The sequence below is a fragment of the Pseudoliparis swirei genome, chromosome 9 (assembly GCF_029220125.1).
Source record: "Pseudoliparis swirei isolate HS2019 ecotype Mariana Trench chromosome 9, NWPU_hadal_v1, whole genome shotgun sequence".
In the NCBI taxonomy this organism is placed as follows: domain Eukaryota; kingdom Metazoa; phylum Chordata; class Actinopteri; order Perciformes; family Liparidae; genus Pseudoliparis; species Pseudoliparis swirei.
In genome coordinates, this window is record NC_079396.1 from 18229783 (window position 1) to 18255638 (window position 25856).

The 25856-nt window shown below is 43.6% G+C and overlaps 2 protein-coding genes across 21 annotated transcripts in view; both read right to left on the minus strand.

The window, feature by feature from the left end:
• Positions 1–9179: 9179 nt before the first annotated feature.
• LOC130199536 (transmembrane protein 269-like) lies at positions 9180–21084 on the minus strand. 6 transcript variants are annotated; one of them, XM_056423117.1, is made up of 8 exons: positions 20995–21011; positions 18407–18450; positions 16160–16260; positions 15763–15883; positions 15247–15344; positions 10457–10600; positions 10173–10373; positions 9180–9895 (listed from the first exon to the last, which is right to left on the minus strand). In XM_056423117.1, exons 3-8 carry the CDS (start codon positions 16185–16187, stop codon positions 9780–9782), a joined length of 708 nt encoding a protein of 235 aa, XP_056279092.1. In that variant the 5' UTR covers positions 16188–16260; positions 18407–18450; positions 20995–21011; the 3' UTR covers positions 9180–9779. The 6 variants fall into 6 exon arrangements, with proteins under 6 accessions (XP_056279092.1, XP_056279091.1, XP_056279090.1 ...); XM_056423116.1 differs by lacking the exon at positions 20995–21011 and adding an exon at positions 19446–19605; XM_056423115.1 differs by lacking the exon at positions 20995–21011 and adding an exon at positions 19446–19605 and having other exon boundaries at positions 16160–17583.
• An 849-nt stretch (positions 21085–21933) lies between these two features.
• The window catches only part of hspg2 (heparan sulfate proteoglycan 2), an 88395-nt gene continuing 84472 nt past the window's right edge, over positions 21934–25856 (minus strand). For all 15 annotated transcript variants that reach the window (XM_056424247.1, XM_056424246.1, XM_056424261.1 and 12 more), the window contains 4 exons: positions 25703–25773; positions 25528–25611; positions 25199–25302; positions 21934–24621 (listed from right to left, as the gene is read on the minus strand). In XM_056424247.1, the coding sequence (XP_056280222.1) occupies positions 24449–24621; positions 25199–25302; positions 25528–25611; positions 25703–25773 (432 nt within the window). In that variant the 3' untranslated portion in view covers positions 21934–24448. The remainder of the gene's footprint in view (positions 24622–25198; positions 25303–25527; positions 25612–25702; positions 25774–25856) is intronic.

The window sequence follows — 25856 nt, forward strand, 5'->3', positions numbered from 1 at the left end:
GTGTACAGGGTCCAACTGCCACCACGAGGAAGGAAAGTCGCTCTGCATCGAGACAGGCTGGCCCCCTAGCGGGGCACATCCACCCCATCACCACAAGAGCCTGGGGCACGGGAACCCTGGACTCAGCCCAGACTACCCCAAACCCTTCCCAATGGGCCCAGCCTTTCGCCGCCCTTCACAGGCTCTTAGTGTCCCTGGCCCGCCTCCTTCCCGTCCCCTGCCCTTGGTCCCAGCGTCCCCTCAACCCCTTTTCCTTCTCCCCAGCGCCCGGCAGCCGCAGAGGAACCGCAGGCCCCTGACCACCTGAGAGACTTTGTTTGCCCCGAGGCGAGGGACTTTGTGGGGAGGGTAGTGTAACGGACTGAGGGAATGTTATGTTATAAATGTTATGTTCGGATGTAAGTGACGTCTCACGAGCTGGTAGCTGTGAGGCGTGTCTGTGATTGGACAGCGAGTGATGTTGTTGTGTGTGTGTTGTTGTGTTACGACTCGTTCGGAGCAGAGCTATGACCGGAGCAGACGTGAAGCTGGTTTGGAGGTTTTCACGGCGTTTTGCGGGGTTTTGGCGTAGGCTACGGCCAACAGTAGCTTGTTCTATGTTCTCTGAATAAACACCCTATAAGTCATCTACGTCTCGTAGCGTTCCTGACCCAGGGTCGCTACAATATGAACCCGCATAAATACGCCCCCGGGCGCCGTCATAACTATGCCAAACCTGTAGTCGGCAGTGTGCTTGAAGGATAAAGACATGCAAACCAATCAGAATTCTCAAGACTCGAGACATCCGAGGAGTATCCTCATGTCAAGGAGGAAATAACTCGGGCGCACCTGACAACGAAAATGAAGGCAGTCGTGACTGGACTTAGGAGCCAGTGTTGCCAGGTCCATGGTTTTCCCGGAATTGGGCTACTTTTGAAGTGTTGCCGCGGGTTGAATTTGTTGTCTGCTGGTTCGGGTAGACCTATTTTGCATGCAAATTACATGAATATCTTTAAATAAAAATCCATATTTTAAATGAAATAATTTATTTATACACAAATCCTACCAAACTGACTCCAGATCAGCGTACACACATGGACATTGGACACGTCCACATACACACACTTTAAAAGCAGTGTATATGGTTTGGCACGGGCATATTTTGAGTTCTGATATTGGGCTGGTACACACATACCTGGCAACCCTGGTAGGAGCGGCCAAACTAACTGTAAACATCGGACGCTCACATGACGTGAAGCATTTTTAGTCGCATACTGTGACGTTTGACAACCTAAAACTCCGTTTGACCTAGTTCACACGCAAACACAAAAACGGAGATTTCAGAAATCTCCACTTTGGCCGGAGTTTTTAGAAATGATCGTTTTCCGTGATAAAACCTCCGTTTTTGTGTAAATGAAAGGCCAAAACGCATGAAAATATATGCGTTTTCCCATCGTGTAAACGGAGCCTGAAAGAAGTGGTGTAGTGTTTTATTTTTAATGAAATAAAAAACAAGCTGCAATACATCGTCAAAGGAATAAAGTAGACTTATATTTCTTTAGAAGTAGTGGGCTACTGCTATTTAATTGGGTAAAATAAGAAAATAAGACCACATCACATTTTTTATCATTTCAATACAAGCTGTGGCGTTTGAATATATTTTCTGAACATTCAAATAATATATTCTTTTATGTTTTGGTATCTCAAACCAGTGGCGCAGCTGTCAGAACAACTGAACAGACTAAGAAAACTATAACATTATCTTATTATCATTTTGCTGTTGAAATAAAAAAAATTACAAAAATTGGTAAGAACACCAATAGTTTAAATTAATTGAGAACATTTGTAATGTTGTCCAGGAATTTGTAAACATGCGGGACTTTTATTTTAAAGTGCAGAATAGTTAACAGGATATTGCACAATCAAGAGTGTTACGATCTCAGACACTTAGGAAGTAGGACCCAATTGCACGACCCGGGAGACAGAGATAAAGTATTTGTAAGTACTTTATTTTTCGGTTCTGCAGTGAACAAAATGAAAGCGCTCACGTAGTGAGGGATCAAAAACTTTTCAAGAGCCCAACATAACCCGACCTGATCATGGCAAAAGACCAGACGAACTGACAAGGAACACTGGGAGACAGGGGAATTTAAGCACATGGTAACAAGACACAGGTGGGACCAATCATGGGCGGGGCTGACACTGATGAGCATAGGAGACAGGTGTGATGACAGGTGAAAACAATCAGGAAGCCTGGAATGAGAGAAAGCGAACATAAATGACATGAACCTCTCTAGCATATCTGTCGGTGCACAACAGTACCCCCCCCTCTAGGGCCAACTCCTGATGGCCCAGGCTGATTGTAAAAGTCGTGGATAAGAGTCTTGTCTACGATAAATGAAGCAGCTATCCAGCTTCTAGCCTCAGGACCGTAACCCTTCCAGTCTACCAGGAATTGCTTGCCCCTCGACCTATTACGGACCTCCAGTAGCTTACGGACGTTGTAAAGGACACGCCCTTCAAAGATCTGGGACGGTGGAGGGGGGTAGGAGGCGGGAAGAAGTGCTCTCACACACCGGCTTGATTTTACTAACGTGAAACGTTGGGTGCACTCTCAAGGTCCTGGGGAGTTGCAAGCGTACCGACGCCGGGTTGATGACTCTGGACACTGGAAACGGACCCACAAATCTCGGAGCCAGGTTCTTTGAGGCGACATGGAGTGGTAAGTCTTTGGTAGAGAGCCAAACCTTTTGGCCTGGACTGTAGGAGGGAGCGACCCTGCGATGAACGTCCGCAACAGCCTTCATCCGAGCTGAACTTCGGAGAAGAGACTGGCGAGCACCAGCCCAAACTCTGCGACAACGTCTGATCATGGCATGTGCCGATGAAACCATCACCTCTTCCTCGTTGTTAGGGAAAAGTGGAGGCTGGAAACCATTGACACAATGGAATGGAGAGAGACCCGTGGCCGCCGTAGGAAGGGTATTGTGGGCAACCTCGACCCATGTGAGGTAGTCACTCCAGGTGGTCTGGTTCTGGGAGACGAGACAACGTAGCGTAGTCTCTAGTTCTTGGTTCAGACGCTCCGACTGTCCATTTGACTGAGGGTGATATCCTGATGACAGGCTGACGGTGGCACCTATGAGTCGACAAAACTCTTTCCAGAAGGCGGAAATGAATTGTGGACCCCTGTCGGAAACAATGTCATTAGGGAATCCATGGATCCTGAATACGTGATTCATCATGACCTCTGCGGTGACTTTGGCAGAGGAAGCTTGGTCAATGGGATGAAGTGAGCCATCTTTGAAAATCGATCAACCACTGTTAGAACCGTAGTCTTGCCTCTGGATGAGGAAATCCTGTCACAAAATCCATCGAAATGTGTGACCAAGGACGATGGGGAATCGGCAGCGGCTGGAGCAAGCCCATCTTAACTTGAGATGAGGTCTTATTACACGCACACACGGACAAGCCGCTACATACTCGGCCACATTTTTCTTCATGGATGGCCACCAGAAACGTTGTTGAATCCTGAACATTGTTCTTGTTACTCCCGGATGGCACGAAAGCACAGATGAGTGAGCCCAGTGGATGACCTTGGGTGAAGAGCCTCAGGAACAAACAGCAGATTGTTGGGACACTCGCTAGGCGCTGGATTCATGACATTTGCCTCTTTAACGTCTGACTCCACTTGCCAGGAAAAGGCTCCGATCACCCGGTTAAGTGGAAGGATGGTCTTGGGCTCTACCGCAAGTGGTTCGGGATCGTAAAACGAGACAAAGCATCGGGTTTTTGATTCTGAGACTCGGGACGAAAAGAGAGTGTGAAGTTGAATCTACTAAAGAAAAGTGTCCACCTGGCCTGACGGGAGTTGAGACGCTTAGCCTTTCTTATATATTCTAGATTCTTGTGATCTGTCCAAACTAAAAACGGTTGCTCTGCACCCTCTAGCCAGTGTCTCCATTCCTCGAGGGCAGCTTTTACAGCTAACAATTCCTTGTTTCCCACGTCATAATTCCGCTCTGCCGTTGTCAACTTCGGCGACAGGTAAGCACATGGATGCATCTTGTTGTCTTCTGCAGAACGTTGAGACAGTACTCCTCCAATTCCCTCATTGGAAGCATCCACCTCGACCATAAACTGGCGCTGGGGATCTGGAATGGTGAGTATGGGAGCTGAGGTGAATCTATCTCTGAGAAGTTTGAAAGCAAGATCCGCCTGACGGGTCCACTTGAAGGAACCTTAGGAGAAGTCAGAACATGCAGAGGAGCAGCAACAGAACTGAAATTCCTAATAAACTTCCTATAGAAGTTAGCAAATCCTAGGAACTGCTGAACCTTTTTCCTGGAGTCTGGTGTGGGCCACTGGGATACTGCACTGACTTTCGCAGGATCCATTTGGATATGATTAGGTGAGACTATGTATCCTAAGAAAGACACCTCTTCTGTGTGGAACTCGCACTTCTCTGCCTTGACATATAGCTGATTATCCAGTAGTTTCTGCAAAACTTGGCGGACATGGTTAACATGAGATTTAGCGTCTGGGGAGAAAATCAGTATGTCATCCAGATACACAAACACTGAAATATTCAAGAATTCCCACAAAACCTCATTCACAAAAGCTTGAAAAACAGCCGGTGCATTGCACAGTCCAAAAGGCATTACCAAGTACTCATAGTGACCATTGGTAGTGTTGAATCCAGTCTTCCACTCATCCCCTTGTTTTATTCTAACCAAGTGATATGCATTTCTTAAATCCAACTTGGTGAATATCTTGGCCGTTTGAAGCAGTTCAAAAGCAGATGACATGAGTGGCAGAGGATAGCGGTTCTTCACCGTAATGTCATTTAGTGGACTGTAGTCTATGCAAGGTCTCAGAGACCCGTCTTTCTTTTCCACAAAGAATCCGCTCCGGCTGGAGACGATGAAGGACGGATAATCCCTGATTTGAGTGAAGAGGAGATGTATTCATCCATTGCTGTTCTCTCAGGTCTCGAAATCGAGTAAAGTCTCCCCTTGGGAATGGGGGCTCGGTAAGAGATCAATGGGACAGTCAAAATCTCGGTGAGGAGGTAGCGACAAGGCTTTAGACTTGTTAAACGCTTCTTTTAAATCATGGTAACAGGAAGGTACCTTGTGTAGATCAGGATAGTCAGGGTGATCTATAATGATCCTACTAGAGTCTGTTGGTGCATTAACAGGTTGCAGTTTACACCTGCCCTTACAATCCTCTCCCCATTCCTTAACTTTCCCTGACGGCCAGTCTATGTGAGGATTGTGGATCTTCAGCCAAGGAAACCCCAAAATAATCGGGTGCTGAGTCGACTCAAATATGAAATTGCATGCTCTCGGTATGGTCCTTATTTATAGTAATCCGTATGGGCTCAGTGCAATGGGTAACTGTGAACAACAAGCGGCCGTCTAAGGCACTGGCACTAACAGGATGAGATAGCGGGACAGTTTTTATTTTTAGCTGTTTGACTAGGCCCCAGTCTATAAGGCTTTCGTCAGCCCCTGAGTCTATTAACACACCCTGGTCAATGGTCTGATTGTTAATACAAATGTCTACCTGAGTAACAGGTCGAGGAGGGAAGTCTGCAGGAAACTTGCTCACCAGCGCCCTCCTTTTGACTGGTGAGCACGATCTTTTCCCGGGCATGAAGCGAGTTGATGACCCGGCTGGCCGCAGTAGAAACAGCAACCCTCCCGTGACGGGCGCTGCCTCTCCTCCAGAGAAAGCCTGGTTCTTCCAAGCTGCATGGGTTCACCGGAGTCATTCGGAAGTGTAGTCCTCTGATGGTCCGGTAACATGAGCTGAAAATCCTCCGCTGGCGGCGCGACCCTCCGAGGCGAATTCTGGAAGCTGGGAATAACATCTCGGTTGCGTCGACGCTCCTCTCTCTTTCGAAGACGGTTATCGATCCGGATGGCCAAAGCGATGAGGATTCCAGATCCCGGGTGTCTCCAGTGGAGCCAGCTGGTCCTTTATCGGTTCCGAAAGTCCTGTCATGAAGGCGTCACGAAGAGCCGGAACATTCCATCCGCTGTCCGCTGCTGCTGTACGAAACTCGATGGCATAGTCAACCACCTGACGGTTGAGCTGACGTATTTGAAACAGTCTTCTGCTGGCCTCCGTAGCAGGCGATGAGTGGCTTAAAATGCGCCTCATAGTCTCTATGAAATCGGCCAATGAGTAACATAGTTCGGTGTCTCTAGACCATTCTGCAGTAGCCCAGGCTGCAGCTCTTCCCGTTAAATGAGACACAATAAACGCCACTTTACCATGCTCAGATAAAAAGCTGCTGGGTTGTGTTGAAAATGCAGATCACACTGTACCAGAAAGGCTCTGCAATTCGAAGAGTCTCCGGAAAATCTCTCCGGAAGAGCCAGCCGTAACGGGAGGAAACAGCCTGACCTGGGTCGTCAGCTGGAGTATTGACAGGCAAATTCTCAGCTGTGGATGACGTCACCGGAGGAGCAGTCTGTTGATGAGTGAAAAAATTATTCATTTGGGCAACCAGTTGTTGCATCTGTGTAGATAATTCTTCCTGAACCCGCCTGGCGTCCTCTCAGCTCTTGTATTTTCCGGCTGACTTTGTCCAGTTTTTCCTCGTGATGAAAAATCGTCACGCCCTGTACCGACAGAGCGGCGTGATGCGTTCTTGGGTCGGCTGGGTCCATAATGTGGTCAGTTCGTTCTGTTACGATCTCAGACACTTAGGAAGTAGGACCCAATTGCACGACCCGGGAGACAGAGATAAAGTATTTGTAAGTACTTTATTTTTCGGTTCTGCAGTGAACAAAAATGAAAGCGCTCACGTAGTGAGGATCAAAACTTTCAAGAGCCCAACATAACCCGACCTGATCATGGCAAAAGACCAGACGAACTGACAAGGAACACTGGGAGACAGGGGAATTTAAGCACATGGTAACAAGACACAGGTGGGACCAATCAGGGGCGGGGCTGACACTGATGAGCATAGGAGACAGGTGTGATGACAGGTGAAAACAATCAGGAAGCCTGGAATGAGAGAAAGCGAACATAAATGACATGAACCTCTCTAGCATATCTGTCGGTGCACAACAAAGAGGTCCTCAACTGACCTTAGTTGATTGAAAATGTTTTAGATCTCTTAAATATTGATAAAGTAATTTATACTTTTCCACTTGATGTCAAGTTAACTTGCTAACAAGAACAAAAACTAAGATTATTTATTACATGTTTAATCGTTTAATAGTTTAAAGTTAAGGCAGGGTTGGCAATGATGAGAAATTAGCAAGAGTAAATTAGATTTTAAAAGTTATTTAACCCCAAAATACAATCTAGCAAAGAAGTCTCCAAGTCTTCGATCCTGACAAACACAGCGTTGCAGAGTTACAACACTGAATGAATGACAAAAATGTATAAATAATATGTAGTAGGCATGGACCACATCCAGAATTCTACATTCCATGGAACAGAATTGGGAGGAAGAGAGGAGAGGAGGCGGTGCGGGGACACCAGGAGGGCCATGGCAGGAGGCAGGGCCACGAAGGCAGGGTCACGGAAACAGGAGGCCGACCCATTAGCCAGCCAGGAGGCATTGCGAGAGAGGCTTTACCAATGAGGCCAGGCCCCTGAGGCAGGAGGCAGGGCCATTTGGAAGGAGACCAGGTCCAGGCCATTGTCTGGATTCAGGAAGCAGTTGAAAGGAGTCAGGACCCACACTGGGTATGATGTCACATGAGAATTTTCTCCAGGCACAATGGCTGTACAACAGAGGGGCCAGTCTGAGACAATTCACACCAGGAGAGAAGGTACGTGTATTGCGTTCTTCTTCCAGCTCAACTCCTTGACAAGGGGCAAGGGCTCTCTGTGGTCACACGGTGGAGGATGTCGACTATGAGGTAGTGCGTTCTGACAGCGGCGGAACTACACAGATCCACCACCTCAACCTTTCTTTACGACACTGGATTTACCCAAGGGCGACTGGCAGATTCCTCTGTCGCCAGAGTCCAGGGGAAAGACCTTTTCCACTCCGTATGGGTTATACCAATTCACCACACTTCCCTTTGGGTTATTCGAGGCCCCAACCACTTTTCTTTTTTTTTTACATTTATATTGCCCCAACCACTTTTCAACGCCTCATGAACTGGGTGCTGCGTCCGCAGGCTGCATATGCGGCTGACTACTTGGATGATATGATCATCCACAGCACCACATGTGCATCGAGTGGGCGCGGTGCTGGAGTCCCTGAGGCAGGCGTGGCTTACCACCAACCCAGAGAAGTGTGCAGTTGGACGGATGGAGGTACGGTATCTGGGCTACCACTTGGGCGCCGGACAGGTGGACAAGACCACCGATATCGCAGCCTGCCGGTGGCCCCAGACAAACAAAGAGGTGAGGCGTTTTTTGGAGCTGGCAGAATTCTACATTCAGGCGGTGGGGGTATGTGGTGGTGGAATGTGGTTAGGCTCAGCTACAGAGGGGAGTGGGGGAGTGTGCTCATCGAATGGTACCAGGTGGAAGCCTAATTGGCCTCAGCTGTGAGTAATTGTGTTTTGCTCCCCAATATTAATTGGGCCAATGTTCGTCTAGGGAACACAACCATGTCCATATTCCATGTCACAACAGGGACACTGTCCAACATTGTACCAGGCATCTTACCTAATACCTCATCAGGCACTGACATACAGGCCATGCCTTGCACCCCAGTAGTGTCTTATTCAATTTCTGTTTACCGACACTGAACACACACACACACGCACGCCATGACCTCTTTGAAACAGTTACCTTAAATCACCTCTACAGACACTAGTCTGTTCAATCTGATGATAGAATACAAAGATGTTGTGGCAGTGATTGAATACGTTTTATTTGTCGATGTAAGGAGACGTTTTCATGTATGGTCACATTGTTTATTTATTGAATATTTGAATGAACACATTTCTATGTGTATTACCAACTGTGTCCAGTAGGTGACAGTGGCGCGCTGTGGTTTCGACATGGTGAGCAGTGTCTCCTCGTCACTTGAGAAGACGCTGAATGGAGAAACCGAGCGGTTGCCTGTCTGATTTTTTCCTGTTTTCTCAGGTCAGTAAACTTGTAAAGTACACCCAAATATAACCTTTGAATTGTGTACCGGTTAACGGTTCACTCCAATCAGTAAAGTCTAAATCACGTATACACCACAGTGACTCGCAATAAATAGGCGCAACAAATAAGGGTTTAATGAATATTTTATTTCACAAAATCAGAAGCAACACTTGATTAAAATTGTTTAATTACTTAGTTTCAAATTATTCTTTTTTATATTGTGTGTGCATATGATGTATACTACTGCTGCATGTTCACAACATTGACGAAAGACTGGTTCATTTTGAAGTGAGAGATTACACAGGAGATGAACTTTAACCCTTGTGTTGCCTTTGGGTCATTTTGACCCGATTCAATGTTTCACCCTCCTGTTACCTTTATATTTACTAACATATTTTACCCTTTGGGTTCAATTTGACGCCAGCAATTAAAAGCTCCAGAAAATTATTAGAATTAATATTGTTTTCCAAGTTTAAGTGTGAGGCACTTTGTTTGTTTGTTGACTACCGAAAGAACACCGACATTAAACATTGAATGGGGTCAAATTAATCCTAGGGCGGGGGGAGGGTGTAATATTGATTCGGGTCAAAATGACCCTAAGGCAATACAAGGGTTAAAAAACATTTGTGGAACAAACCATCTGACAAAATGCAGCACAGACAAAAGACAGCATGAAGGCTCATCCTAACTTTAATAATATTCAAATGCACTTCTCACCCCTCACTTTAACTCTCACCCTTACAGCTCCAAAGGGAATTCGGGAACAACATGAAGGAGACAGACCACAACATATAGTACACACTTGCAGTGGGGAAGGATGAGCAGAACACCATGACAACTCCTGAAAATAACAAAAAAAATAGAAGTTAAGAGTAAAAACGCTGAAGAAATGACAAACTCCACAACAGCAGGTCTTGGCATTAAAAAAGCCCTTGTTACCAAAACTACCTACATTGCTAGATGGCTCTACCACATGCATCTATGCTCAATGATGTACCTGATATCTGATTTGCTGCAGCATTTCTAATATGGATTATACTGTCATATGCAATCATTACTCTTAGCTCTTGTCCCAGAGAGATGTGAATCCTACTGGATTAATTGTTTAATGGCTTTACCTCCAGCAAAGACTGCTTTCTTCCAGGCCTGGGACTCCAGTACTCTGTCATGGGGGTAGAAGTTCTGGCTGATCATAAAGGGGATCATGACCACTGCAATGATACGCAGCAAGGCCAGATTTCCCCCTGACAGCAGTGAGGCACTGGCCAGGATGGCTGAGGAGTAGACGCAGGGCAGTCCACGATACACGAATGGGATCCCTACGGACCCAACAAGAACACATCCTTAGTCGGTCCTTTAAATAATCAAACAGCATAAAGTAACTATACATTTTGGAACTTACCACTTGAAAAGAAACACAGACGGACAAACACAGACAGGATGTAACACACACATAGGATGTTGTCCAGCAGGTCAGATGTCCTTAGGAGCAATGCGGTGGCAATCCCAAAGGTCGTGAAGTCAGAAAAATCATCGAGCTTCGCACCTGGACATGAAAAAAGAAAAAAGAAAATACCAAATTTGGCTCAGATGAAGTGATTCTGGCCATGGCTGAAATTACACAGTTCAGGAACAACAATATTAGCAATTTCAGGTATGCAGAGAAGCCAAAGCAACGGGAGGAAATAGACAATGTGAGCGTGATCCTGTGGAATTAGGCTGTTCAATAAGAAAGTGATTTTTTATTTAACAAAACAACATCCACATGCAAAGTCATGCAGGACACAAACTCCCCTGAAATGTGCAGCTAACACACCAGCCAAATGTGACCTTTCACACTGGAAGCTTTTAAAACAGGTATTTGTGCCTCTCCGTTAAATATTTACATTGCTGTGATCTTTTGAAAACAAGCCACATCTTATGTTCTGTGTATCTGCATTGGATGACAATAGAAAAAACATGCCATTCACACTAGAAACCTGAAAATGGTGTAATGTGTGCAGTCCTTATAAATATTGGAAAAGCTAAAAAGATGCTATTTGACAAAGCTCAAATTAAATTATATTGGATATGTTACGGTTGGCGTTTTGCAGGACCCAAGGTGCAGACATGCTTAATGTTAAGGTCAAGGAATGGATTTTATTCAGAGTTCACTGGTGGTTTGGCAGAACCCGGGTGAACACAGGTGTAATGGCGTGAGCGGCGGCGGCTGGGCTGCAGTACAGGCACATACATCCTGGGCACAAGGAACTAAGATTAATCATAAATACAAGGTAAATCCCAAAAGTATTCTTTGTTGTCAAAAAGAACTGAGAGTGACCGAGAGTCACACTACCACTGAGCCGACAAAATAATCTGGCAAGGAGTGAGAAGAAAGCCGGTATTTCACTGGACGGGTCTGATGAACCGGATTGCAGGCAGGTGTTGGAGATGAGCCCAGGTGACTGTTGAAGAGAGCCACAACCACGCTACACGTACACACATACACACACACACACACACACACACACACAGAACATACAGGTAATACCAGTTTGTTTACATGCATTCGAATAACTGGCTTAGTCGGACTGAAATCGAATTATCCGTTTCATGTAAACACCTTTGTTCGACTATGTGCGGTCCGACTACGATCCGATTAACACCCCTGGATAACTCGATCCGATCCGGTTGATAAGATAGATAGATAGATATATACTTTATTAATCCCCAAGGGGAAATTTGTCGTCACAGTAGCAGCACCAATAAACTAAACACACGAGAATAAAATATAAAATATAAAAAACAGGGATGAAAGATAAAGATGTATACAAGTAAAATATAAAATACAAAATGAAGTATATATATATGTATATAAAATGAAACATATATGTATATACACACACACAAACAAATATAATACAATGACTGAGTATACAAAGTAAAATATAAAATAAAATAAAATATATATGTATATATATTAGGGCTGTCAGCGTTAACGCGTTAATCTATGCGATTAATTTGGCCGCGTTAACGCACTAAAATATTTTAACGCAATTAACGCATTTTTTTTTTAAAACCGCGGCAGTACGGTTTGACACTGTTTCCGTTTTTAAAACAATCATTTCTCCGCGAAAATAAGGAGCAGAAATCAGTTTAACTCGTGGATGAATCAGTCAGGTTTCCTCCTGCTCCTCCTTCCTCCCGTCTCCCCCTCTGATACACAGAGGAACGAAGGGGCGACGTGTCGGGTGACGCGGCGCGGAAAGAACGCGACACACGAAACCTTCAACGTGATTGGTCAAACCAATGAACACCAAGTAAATCACAAAGGACCTCCCACCTCACAGGTAAGGCTCATTTAGCAGCCTGTCAGTCAGACAACCAGAGGACACGGCGCGAGGACAATGAGGCTCATTTCAGAGCTGAGATTGTTCTGGAATGTTTGATGTATAACACGTGGGGGTGTGTCACATGCAAAAGACTTTAAACGGTGAATTTAATTTATTTTGTAAAATGTATAAAATGAGCCCAGCCTCCAGAGGGTTAACGTGACATATTTGAATGTCAGTCAGTCACCAAGGCCACTGGTTCTGCTGCTGTTCAGTGTTAAAGATGACAGGACCAATGGGGTCTCAATATATATTTTTTTTTTTACTAATCTGATGTTTCACTGAAGAAACAATTTATCATCCACGATATTAAATACCTCGCTGGCACTGTATATGTAGGAGCCTCTTTGAAAACACAGCTCTGTGTGAAGTTTTGTCTTTAAAAAGAAGGGAAACACTTTTAACCCTTATGTTGCCTTCGGGTCATTTTGACCCGATTAAATATTTAACCCTCCCCCGCCTTTGGGTCATTTTGACCCCATTCAATGTTTCACCCTCCTGTTACCTTTATATTTACTAACATATTTTACCCTTTGGGTTCAATTTGACGCCAGCAATTAAAACCTCCAGAAAATTATTAGAATTAATATTGTTTTCCAAGTTTAAGTGTGTGGCACTTTATGTTTGTTTGTTGACTACCGAAAGAACACCGACATTAAACATTGAATGGGGTCAAATTAACCCGAAGGCGGCAGGAGGGTGTAATATTGATTCGGGTCAAAATGACCCGAAGGCAACACAAGGGTTAAACGGTGTGAAGTTTTGTCTTTAAAAAGAATGAACTTTGAATTAATTAATCGCAATTTCAAAATGTGCGATTAATTAGTTAAATTTTTTTCATCGATTGACAGCCCTAATATATATACAACATATATGCATACACAATACAATACTAATGACTGCAGTGTAAAATTAAATTAAATATAAAAATATTACATATAGACAGAGTGTGCAAAATGCAAAGTGTGTATGTGTGTAGTGTAAATGAAATGTGTGTGTATGTGTGTAGTGTAAATAAATGAAATGTGTGAAGTGCAGATCAACAAAGTGTAAATATTAAGTTATTATTACAGTTATTGCACTAGGATCTGGCAAGAGGTGATCTGTTGTAGAGCCTCATAGCTGTCGGCAGGAATGTTCTCCTGTTTCTGTCCTTGTGGCAGCGGAGCGTGAGGAGACGTCTGGAGAAAGTCCTCCTCTGTCCCTGTAGGAGGTGGTGGAGAGGGTGGTCCGGGTTGTCCAATATGGACACCAGTTTCTTCAACGTCCTCCTCTCCACCACCTGTTCCAGGTGCTCCAGCTGGCAGCCGATGATGGAGCCAGCCTTCCTAACCAGTTTGTTAAGACGGCTGGTGTCACCGGCTCCGATGCTGCTCTCCCAGCAGACAATGGCAAAGTGCAGCACACTGGCCACAACCGACTGGTAGAATAACTCCAGCATCTTGCTGCACACGTTGAAGGATCCAAGCTTTCTCACGAAAAAGAGTCGACTCATCCCTTCTTGTACACAGCGTTGATGTTGGCCTTCCAGTTCAGTCGGCTGTCGATGGAGACGCCCAGGTACTTGTACTCCTCCACCATGTCCACGTCCACTCCCAGGACACTCAGAGGTGGAGGAGCTGTCGCTCCTCCTGAAGTCCACCACCATCTCTCTGGTCTTGGCCACGTTCAGCGAAGGTGATTTCATCGCCCACTTTACAAAGTCGCTCACCACTGCCCTGTACTCCTCCTCCCGTCCATCCCTAATACACCCGACCACTGCAGAGTCATCAGAGTACTTCTGCAGATGGCATGACTCCGTGTTGTACTGGAAGTCACTGGTGTACAGGGTGAAGAGGAAGGGAGACAGAACAGTTCCCTGTGGGGCTCCAACATCACTGACCTCCAGACAGCACACGGCCCATTCTGACAAACTGTGGTCTGCCTGTGAGGTAGTCAGTGATCCAGGAGATGGTGGACGCGTCCACACCGGCCACCCGCAGCTTCTCACTCAGCAGCAGTGGTTGGATGGTGTTGAATGCACTGGAGAAGTCAAAGAAAGTGACTCTCACAGAGACACCGGTTCCTTCCAGGTGCGACTGAGCACGTTGCAGCAGGTAGATGATGGCGGCGTCCACTCCCACATGAGGCTGGTAAGCAAGTATAATTCGACTATCGTGGCATGTAACGGTGAATTAGATTAGGAACTGGACTTTGCGTCTTTGCGCATGCTTGAGATCCCGCCGCCCTCCTCCCCCCCATGTCGTGACCTAGAAGTCGAAAGAGACGATAAGTTGTCACTGCCGGGAGCCTGGCCGGCAGAAAACAAACACACAACGCCAATAGCGCCATTTGCATTCGCTGTACTCCTAATTAACATCATGCAAGAATAGTAGAGGGATGTAGCTTCGCCTTGCTCTCTGTTCGCCATCTTTCTCGAAATGTTGATGTTGTTGCTGTTGGTTGTTGTGAAGAGGTCAAGCGGAAATGGCTGTATCACCACGAGTTGTAATAAAAACAGCGCCGCCTATCGTATCGGATATGACATGCTTCGCCAATGATTCGAATTACTCACTGCCATGTATATTGGGATAATAGCAGATGACCCAAAAGATAGCATAGTCCAACTAAAGCAAGATTAGAATTATACCATCATGTAAACGCATGATACATTGTAAGACTATCCAGAGTATTCAGTCTTTTCTTCTGCTGGTTCTTGTTGTTCGTGACTTTGAGCGGACTGATTGCAAAGTCCAGACAAAGGACTGTAAAGCGAGGCGTGCCAACACCTGAGTCAAGGTTAATGTTTGATAACAGCTCCTGACAACAACGCTGCACTAACCCAGTGCAGAGCAGGCACCGAGTAGCCTGGCAACGGCTCCATCTGCCGAATCCAGAAGGTAGCCAATCAGAACCAGCCAACAGGCAGCATGATGGTGCCTGAAGAAAAACAAATGGACTTTTGATGAAAAGGATTTTACTTCATGTTTCAAGGTCCCATTTTAGTAATAACAGTGGCAATGAGGGGCTAAAACATAATGGAAACAGAATCCTAAGAAATTAGTTTTTTACTCTCAGCAATGTTATTTTATCTAATCTCTTAAATACACTCTGTAAAATAAATATATATTATAAAATACGTATATATTTGTTGTGTTTTATGTATCGCTTGTTGGACCTGCGGGGCCACCCTAATAACCAAATGTTGTTTTAAAAACCCTAACTTAATTCTTAATTTGTATTAACAGTCTTTTTTTTGTTTGTTTCTTACTGAAAATATTTGTTCTTGTTCTTTGGTTATCCTGCAATTGAGGCTGACTAATATTTTTGATAGTAAAATCCAATAATGTAAACTCACCCATTTAGACTGCTCAGAATGGAGGATATGCCCATGACCATGTTAGCAACAGACAGAGCATTGGCTGCATTTTTACGTGCAAACTCCTTGATCTGGAGTCGCGTGGTGTCATCACGGAGACCTTAGACCACACAACAAAAGCAGTTAGTAATTGTCTGTGTGCTAAAGCTAAAAGCTAAATCCCTACTATCATCTGGTGACCACATGGTCTGACCTTTTCATGAAGGTGTCTAAGTTGGGGATAGTTAACATTTTAGATGTGGTATAAAGATATAGCGACAACCTCTCCTTGTTTTTAATAACACACAGTATATTCTACAATTCTACAGTTCTTAATGATATGGCTCCTCCCCCACTTGGTGAATTTATTAAACAAAACACAGAGTAGCAGACAAACCAGATCTGTGGAGAGGCGACTGCGTCATCCCATTTAGGAGGAGTTCTTTTCGTCAGTCTGCATTTTCAGTGAAAGCAGGACAGCTCTGGAATGCCCTGCCTCTGAATATACGCACGAGCAGAACTTTTTACTCTTTTAAACACGGCCTGAAGAACTGGCTTTTTACCAGTCAGATGTGTGAGCATGAATTGTGTCTCCCTCCTCAGTGATTGTGTAAATACTTAGTCTTTTTTTTAATGATTTTATGATGAGGCCAGTATTTTATTGTAACCTGTATGTTTATTGCTTTTTTATTATGTTACTGTGTTAACCTCTCTCTCCTTTAGTGAAGGTTGTAACATCTGGCCACAGGGACCACAGCTGAAATTTAGCGTTAGCTAACGTTAACACATTTACCCATGGGTTGATTAATGTGTCACAGTAAATATAATTAGGGAGGCACACATGACATGCAGCTCCATGTGCAAAGCCAGTGAGGTTGCAGCTCTCACTGCCAAGCGTTGCTCTAACCACTTAAGACTTGGTCACAAATAAAAAGGGGATAAAGGCCGAGACAGTCAAGTTCAAGCAAGTCTCCGATTCTGGATTGCTGCCTAATGACTGCAAAGCATGATGGGAAGGCCCTGGTTATGCAATTATTAGCTATGTTACAGTAACTGGTAAAAACTTAAAAAACTAAATGAAAACAAGGAAAACAATTCTGAGCGGGGAAAATCTGGCTTGAAATATAGACTGTTTACATTTTCACTGAGTTAACTGTGTTTTATGATAATGACATAAAGTCAAGGAGAAAAGACAATAATATTTTAATTAAGTGTAAATACTATACACCAGTCATTTAACATGTATTCCTGTACATTCTATTGGATGTGGCTTATGATTCTGTAATGTGATTCCACAGTATATATGTAAACGAGTGAATATCAACAATAAAACATGCTATCACTATAAACTATACTCAAACTGTGTGGACTATGTAATGTACCAGCATATATCTTTACTGTAAAGATTTGAACTACTAACATCAAGTGATGGTGTTAATGTCTATACCCCTACATCATGTATAATAATTACTAGGGCTGTCAGCGTTAACGCGTTAATCTATGCGATTAATTTGGCCGCGTTAACGCACTAAAATATTTTAACGCAATTAACGCAACTTTGTTTACTTCCGGTGTTCGTTGAAGTTTTTACACTCCTCTGAGTGTCAAATCGCGGCAGTGCGGTTTAACACTGTTTCCGTTTTTAAAACAATTATTTCTCCGCGAAAATAGGGAGCAGAAATCAGTTTAAACTCGTGGATGAATCAGTCGGGTTTCCTCCTGCTCCTCCTTCCTCCCGTCTGACACACAGAGGAACGGAGGGGCGACGTGTCGGGTGTCGGGTCACACGAAACCTTCACCGTGATTTGTCAATCCGTTTGTCTGTCAACATTTAGCAAAAAAAACAACCAATGAACACTCAGTAAATCACAAAGGACCTCCCACCTCACAGGTGCGGCTCATTAGCAACCTGTCAGTCAGAAGCCAGAGAACACGGCGGAGGACAATGTGCTTCATTATATATAGAGCTGAGATTGTTCTGGAATGGTTGATGTAGAACACGTGGGCATGTGTCACATGAAAACGCCTTTAAAAGGTTAATTTAAATTTGTTTGTAAAATGTATAAAATGCCCCCAGCCTCCAGAGGGTTAACGTGACATATGTGAATGTCAGTCAGTTACCAAGGCCACTGGTTCTGCTGCTGTTCAATGTTAAAGATGACAGGACCAATGGGGTCTCAAATATACTTCTTTTTTTTTTACTAATCTGGATGTTTCACTGAAGAAACAATTTATCATCCACAATATTAAATACCTCGCTGCACTTTATAAGTAGGAGCCTCTTTGAAAACACAGCTCTGTGTGAAGTTTTGTCTTTAAAAAGAAGAAAAACAACTTTTAATCGCGATTAATGAATTTCAAAATGTGCGATTAATTAGTTAATTTTTTTAAATCGATTGACAGCCCTAATAATTACACATAACTTCCTCATATATATACTTCATGCTAGATGTATTCGATGTTTTTGTTTTATTTGTTTTTACAAAAATGATATTTGGTCGAAGCATCTTTAAAGTTCCTTTAGCACATGTGTGGTTGTTGTCCTGCTTAATTAGATCTAGCAGACCTACATGTAGGCTTGACCTCCGTCACCCCTGTAAATAATAATCCAACTATGAGGGGAAATGTAGAAAACAGTACCTACCAGAGAAGGGAGACAGCAGGATCATGATTGTGTCTGGCTCACAGCTATAAAATAAATAATGAAAAAGGTGATTATTTATATTAGCATTATGACATTAAAGTATACATTGTTTAAGCATGATAGATACATTTACAGTATATGAACATACAACATGAAAACAAGGTACACAATCATGCCACAATAAGTCCCCAATAGGATTTTGGGTTATCATTGCCTATGCACTTGGCTATACCGTTACCAGTTGTACATCTTTATTATTTTCTCAATTGCATCCCATGAAGTTTATTAGCTGGACATAGGGCTAAATAATTCTAATTTTTTTTGCACTTCTGCTTTTATGACATTATTGCTTCATATAGAGCGTATTCACTCACGTGACCACAACAAACTCTGGCGGCCATGTTGGGGTCCCACCACGGCATTGGTTTGCTTGTTTGTATGCGCTCTTCCCTTATAAATGACCATTATATCCTGAAGGAGACACGATTTCAGTTCAAAGCGGTGTGCCTTGTGATTATGGTACTGTGCCTCATTGTTGGATGTGGGACTAATGATTCAGAATATGGGTTTATCAGCTCAACAAGACAGGCTATTACTTCAACTTGTCATGCATCTACTTCGGCTTCACTCGGTGTATGAGCGTTAGGACTATTCTGTTGCTACATCGGGTTGTGGGCACGTTTCCATTGACACACTCTCATGGTGCGTTCACACCGGACGCGTCGAAAAAATTCTCGACGCGTCTGACGCAGCAGGCTCGACGCGCGTCGAAAAAAGGGTGTTCACACCAGACGCGTCGGACGCGGAGTAATAAATGGATCGAGGAACGACAGGACCGCAGAGTACTTCCACTTTTTAGTGGACTGAGCTGCACTCCCACTGCGCTTCTCGCTGCTCTCTCTCTTCTTCTCTCTTTGATACGTGTCTCTTGAGACTTTTCCACCTACGGCGGCAGATCTCCTCTGCCATGAAACACATATGCCGGCGGTTGGTTGATAGTAAAGTACAACAAATAGCGAGAATAAAAGCAAATACATACATTCAAAATTTACCAGGTAGTCCCACGGCTTCTCCGACCTTGTTCCACGCTTTATCTTTATAGCTCCGGTTTCGGTAAGCATAAAGAGTTGTATCGTAAAGTTCGGGGTGCCCACAGACGGCGATAATAATCTTGTCCTCCATTTTTTCAACCGGCAGGACGATGACGAGCGGAGCTGCTCAACGCTGATTGGCTGACGCAACTATGACTCACGCGTCTTTGGTGCCAAAGTTGGGAAATTTGAACTCGCAGGTCAACGAGCTGCGTCTGTTCGCTGTGTTCGCTGAGTTCGCCCCGCGACAAACCCTCTGTTCGTGCTGCTTCAAACGCGTCTGACGCGCTGCTCGCTGGAAAATACGCAGCTACGCAGCTTCGACGCAGTTTTGCATTGATTTAACATGTAATCTCGACGCGCGTCAACATTTTGACGCGTCCAGTGTGAACACACCACACTCTCAAGTTTTGAAGACAGGCAAGCGTGAGATTTCCATTAGCACCCGATACAGCGTTGGGCGCGCCGGCATCGAGCCGAAAAGAGTTGTTGACGGGACGGGCGGGGGGGGGGGGGGGTGCTAGTGACTATTTCTACTCCGAGAAAAGTTGTTGCGTGAGACTTGAGAGCCCTGCACTCTCGTCAATAATCTCTTTTTGCTTTTTAGCGAAAATCAATGTCTTTCACTTTCGCAAAAGGAACTGTGGATGGAAACTTGGGAGGAAGCCATGAACATGGCAACTCCGTCGGGCCTAGTCTGCCTTTACTCTGATTCATTTCAAGGTAAAATAAAACACTGGCTCCATGGGAACAGCATCAGCACGGCCAGCCAAACAGTCACTGCTGGTCCTGAATGAGCGCTGGAAGCGGCTTCATCCAGACACTCGTCCTGGAGGCGGAGCTGTGCGACTACGGATCATATGAACCCAGACACGGGGCGCTTGATGTTCCGATATTTGTGGTATTTCCACAACAAGTATAACGCAGAAATAGTTGTTAATGTCCCATGGTCGATAGCGGAAATGAAAACTGTTTTACAGGAATGTGACCGGGCTATGTGCTGGTCACGAGGGGTAAACTAGCGAATTGACCACAAAGTGTTGGGCGAGTAAAATCAGGTAAAAAACGTTGCAAATATTCAATTCCAACCGCTGAAATCTTTCTTTGGTAATGCAGAAGGACATGAGGTTGCTGGGCTCTCGCATAATCAAACAGCGGACACGATAGCCAGGTCAACTTCTTCTGACATTTAATAAGTGGGATCCAAAGATGGCGCGATTGAGATTCTGACGTCACGTGAATACGCTCTATATTGTATATCCTTCTAGTTTGTATTGATGCCCAGTCAATCTTCCCTCAATATTAGTTAACGGTGAAGATATTTACAGCCGTCCAACCCCCCAGCATGATTAGGCTGGAGAGCGCCCGCAACTGCGTCACAATGAAGCGATCAACTCATGCAATGCAGTCTTATATGTTGTTGTAAAAATATCTATATAACCCTATTGATGATGGACATACAGGTATTAAATACACATGTTTATTGTATCATCTTACCTGAAAGGACCTCCAAAGAACACAAAGTGTAGATAACTCCAATGACGGAGACGTTAAACACACATACGCGTGTTGCCTTTCCTTTTCTCTGTCACACGGTTGATCTGTGTACATTCACTGTCTTTGGAATTGTGCTTTACTCTTGCAAGTATGGATGAGTTAAGGGTGTGGTTGGAGTTTTACGAGGATGGTAATCATTTATATCAGTCGTAACAAGACTGGCATTTTAGGAATTTCACCTAAACATGCGTGAGGGTTCCAAACCAGGGGTGCACAAATTCACACAGCACACAAGAGAGGCACCTGCACTAGACGACACCATGCCCACCCCCCTTAGGTCCAGCGGCTCCTACAAAAGCAGGGAACACAATTAACCAGGCCTAACTTAGTTTTGCGCACTTCTGCTTTCCCTGTCCCTCATAACAAAAGTGGCAAGGTGGGCCCTGATGTATCCTTGGCACGAGGCCCAGGAAATAACTGGAAGAACATGTCTGACTTGCTGGCAGGCAGACTTTGCTCTCTGATTTCAGCGCCGTAGTTATGGGTAAACGTTACAGTAAGAAAAGCAACATTGCTGCCAACAGTAAAGAAAGTACCTCAACTGAGTAAAACATAGACACCATGGTTTCAAATGTTCCGTCTGTCGACATGGCTGGTCTTTGTGAGGTGCCCACCTCTCTGGTATGTGCACAAATATGATCGAGGACTGGTCTGGTGGTTCACCAGGAGGGCCATGGCAGGAGGCAGTGCCACGGAGGCAGGAGGCCGGCCTACCTGTGGTGTTCCGCAAGCGTCGGTCCTCGGCACCCTCCTATTCATTATGTACATGCTTCCCCTCGGTTATGTAAACATATGATCTAGGACTGGTCTGGTGATTCACCCAACAAATTTGATTTCAGGCTATGCATGAAGTAAAATTCACTTAAACAGGAGGCCATCGTTGGTATTACACCTGTTTGTTTATTTTCTTTATTGGAGGCTGGAGTAATATTCAAATGTGATAATTCCCTGGTGCGCAGCTTAATTTTGCAGAGTGCAGAGTGCCATTTGTCCAAGATTTAAAAGCAGTTAATGCTTCGGTGCACGCACGAGGACCTCACATTTATAATCCACACTCATTCCTCCAGACACAACACATTTAAAGAAACCAGTCCGCACAGAGCCAAACAGCCATTATGACCCGTAAAGAAGAAAACTCACAAGATTAAAAATAGCACATGAATTTTGTTTTTAATTAAGAAACACCAAAGGAAGGGGGAGCGTCTTTTAAACATTGGAAATGGAGCAGTCAGGTCGTCCTGACAATATTTAATATGGTACACTTTCATTCAAGTTATCTTCTCTTTGCATTGAGCTTACAGTATATATATATATATATATATATATATATATATGAAATCCAGTTTAAGAGCAGATACATATTGAGAAAAAGGCCCCCAACACACCATCATTCTCTGCTTCAGTGTCCTCAACCTGGACCTGAACCGTTGCTCGATTCAATCCACATATTTATATCAGAACAAACATGATGACAACTTTCTGCGTGGATATATAATAAATTTGCTGCATTGGGAGGCTAAGACTTTTTTTCATTGAGTGAATAATAACAACTATTTAACATTTTGACCAGGCATTTCAAGGTTTTATATATCAACCTTTCATGGAACCTCTGGGGGGGCCGTATCAAACTCAAACATGAGGGGGAAACAGGGAGAAGTGGGAGGCATTACACAATAACCGGAGGAAAGAAAAATAGCAAGATGTGATTGCTCTAAAAACAGCAGAATCAAGCCTTGAAACAAAAGCGATGAAAAAGAGAAGAAAAGGAAAAAAACATAAAATAAATAAATACAAATGACTAAGAGAAAGAATAGTGCTCATTTTAATCGCATAAAAGATATTAATAGAACTATTTTAAACGATCGCGCTGATGTGGTATTGTGGTGTGGTTGAAACTAAAGGCAGGCGAGCATGCTTTATCCGAGCTACACTACTGGTCACAACACCTGCAGGAGACTTTCAATGCATTCCCCCCCCCCCCCCCCCCCACACACACTATCAAACACTATCCCAACTGTGTCCTTCTGCTGTTTGCTGCTGAGAAAACCACAGACCCTTCAGAGTTTTGTAGCTCATTGCATTGTTGCTAAAGCTACTAAACCTGAAAATTAAGAAACATATTGAGCCTGTTCTGAATTGACCCTTCTGAGGATATGGTTAATGGCTCTCGCACACGCCTCCCTATTGTGGCTTAAAGTAGAGTGACCTGTGAGAAATGGAAGGGGCTGAGGCATCCATAACCAGCAAAAGTACTATCTTTCACTCATATCTGTCTGGCAGATAGTTTTACACATAAAACAACATCTTCAACAATCACACATAAACAACTACACTCTTTTATGAGATCTACTCAATCAAATATGGCTGTAGAGGCAACAAATCATGCCATATTCTTATACAATCAACCTTGAATGCCATGCATAGCAACACACGTGACTCTGGTGTATACTGTTAGGTTTAACATTTCTTAATCCATGTAACAGACCGGCAACCATTTGACTGTGTGCTGTATAATAATGTCTGATATTAGCACCACGGTTTCTTTCTTTGTCGTAAAAAAAGAACAAATACAGACACGGAAGATTTGACAGCGCTGTGAATGACTAAGCAAAGCAAAAAAAAAATCAGAGTTAAAGCAGTAATTAACATTCGTGATTACTAATTTGTTTTGGACGACCTGAGTTGTGTACTGAAGCTGCATGTGACCATGTGCGCTCATCTCTCAATAATTTGTAAAAGACTGTAACTGCATGCTCGCGTGCGCAAAAAAAAGAAGTTCCTCTACAGAAGTGAAGAAAGAAGGCCTAAACATCTTCAAGTATTAGAAATAGTTAGGCCTATAAAAAGCCCTGGACACACAGTATGAGAGCCCAGAATAACTTCTAGGAAAGTTAAAGAGCAGTTATGGTTAGTTTGCATGTTTTCCCCCCACAAATATAATATATATGTTTATATATATATATATATATATATATATATATATTCATATGTATATAAATACAAATTCAGTGCTGTAAAAACATCTCCAACTTCATAGGATCTGACCCACCGTAGAAGGCCTAATATGTTTTACTCTTACTCTTTTCATGGCTAAAACTACTGCTGGAAGTTTGTAAACTGTACTGGTTCTCCGGTGTTAATAGTCCTTCATTGAGAATACAACGCTGAGGAAGAGAAGACTTGTTAATATTGTTTAATTTTTTTCTCTCTTTTTTGGTTTTACTGGACACAGAGAAACATATCCTGTTGTGTCGTCTTGGCATGTTTTGGTAGCAGCAAAGCACCAAGTGTCTCTGTGTGAGTCTGCTGTGTGAGTATGACATCACTCCATAGTCTCTGTATGTGTACGTGTTTGTTGGTGTGTGTGTGTGTGTGTTTTCATGTGTGCTGCATTCTATTTAGAGCACGGCAGCACGTTCATGCCGTGGGCTCCGTGGGTTTGCAGATCGATGGCCTGGGCTAGCTGCTGTCCCGGCCTGGCGTTCATCATTGCCAAGTTCCTCACGCAGCCCGTCATTCCAGACAAAAACTTCCCTCCTGTCATGGCAGCCATGTCTGGGGCGCCACCTGACACATGAGAAGACACAAGCATATGCATTAGGTTAGGAAGTTATTACTTGAGACATTAAACTCACCAAAGCACCTATTTTACACCTTGGTTGTTGACGAAGACGAGAGACAAAATGAAGATAATGTTATGAAAATAGAAAACGGTATCTGTTATCTACTTATTGTAAGTCGCTTTGATAAAAGCTTCTGCTATATGACATGTAATGTAATGTAATGTGACTAGCGTTAGCTCGCTAACTTTGTTAGTAATTCTACAGCAGTAGTTTTCATGATGAAAGCTAGCTTCACCAGTGTTTTCAGTTAAATACGCTTGCCGAAACATTTCTTTTTTTTACAAACTGTAAACTGAAAAGTATAAAGCGTTGTGTTTTTTAAATTTAAATTAAGTTTGCGCAGCCATCGACCACAGAGCCCAACATCGGGATTTTGTATCAAGAGTGCCAGATGTCTCAATGTTAACTAATTAATATAATCTATTACTATTCAACTTTTAATATAAACTAAAACACATTATCACAGCCTTTTAACACAATAAATGATTATTTTTGGGCTTCTATGCTTTCAGTTCACTCACCAAGGTATACACTGCCTTTGGTGTTGACCATGATGCTTCTGCCTTTAGACTGTCCATATAGCGCGGTTCCTCCATCAATCTGGATGTATCCATCTTTTCCAGTTCTGCAAAAAAGGAGAAAGATTAGGCGACAAATATGTCTCAATATAAGCACTGGCCATGCACAGACATATAAAAAAAATGTAAAAAGCAGTTGATAAATTAATAATGGCTGAAATAGTATATATCAAATATATATATATATATATATACAGTATATATATATATATAAGTATATATAAATATATATGTATATATATACATATACATGTATGTATATAAAAACTTACCTGACTGCTGTGACCTTATGCCATCTACCATCATTGATGGTCCTCCGGGACAAAATCTTTGCCTCTCCGCTGCCCAACTGGTAACTGGATATCATACCAATCATCAGCATTAGTACATTATGAAGCACTAATACTAATAAAAGTCATCGAAGTGTCAACAGCACTACAGGGTCACCTGAAAACAAGATGTCCATTCTGCAGACCGAGGCTAATGAAGTCCTTGCCTTTGCCATGTTCTCCAAGTTCCTGGAAATAAATGTGTTTTGTCAACAGAGGGAGAGAATGCTGTAGGATGGACGACTGTGAACCACTGAAGTGCTGCAGTAATT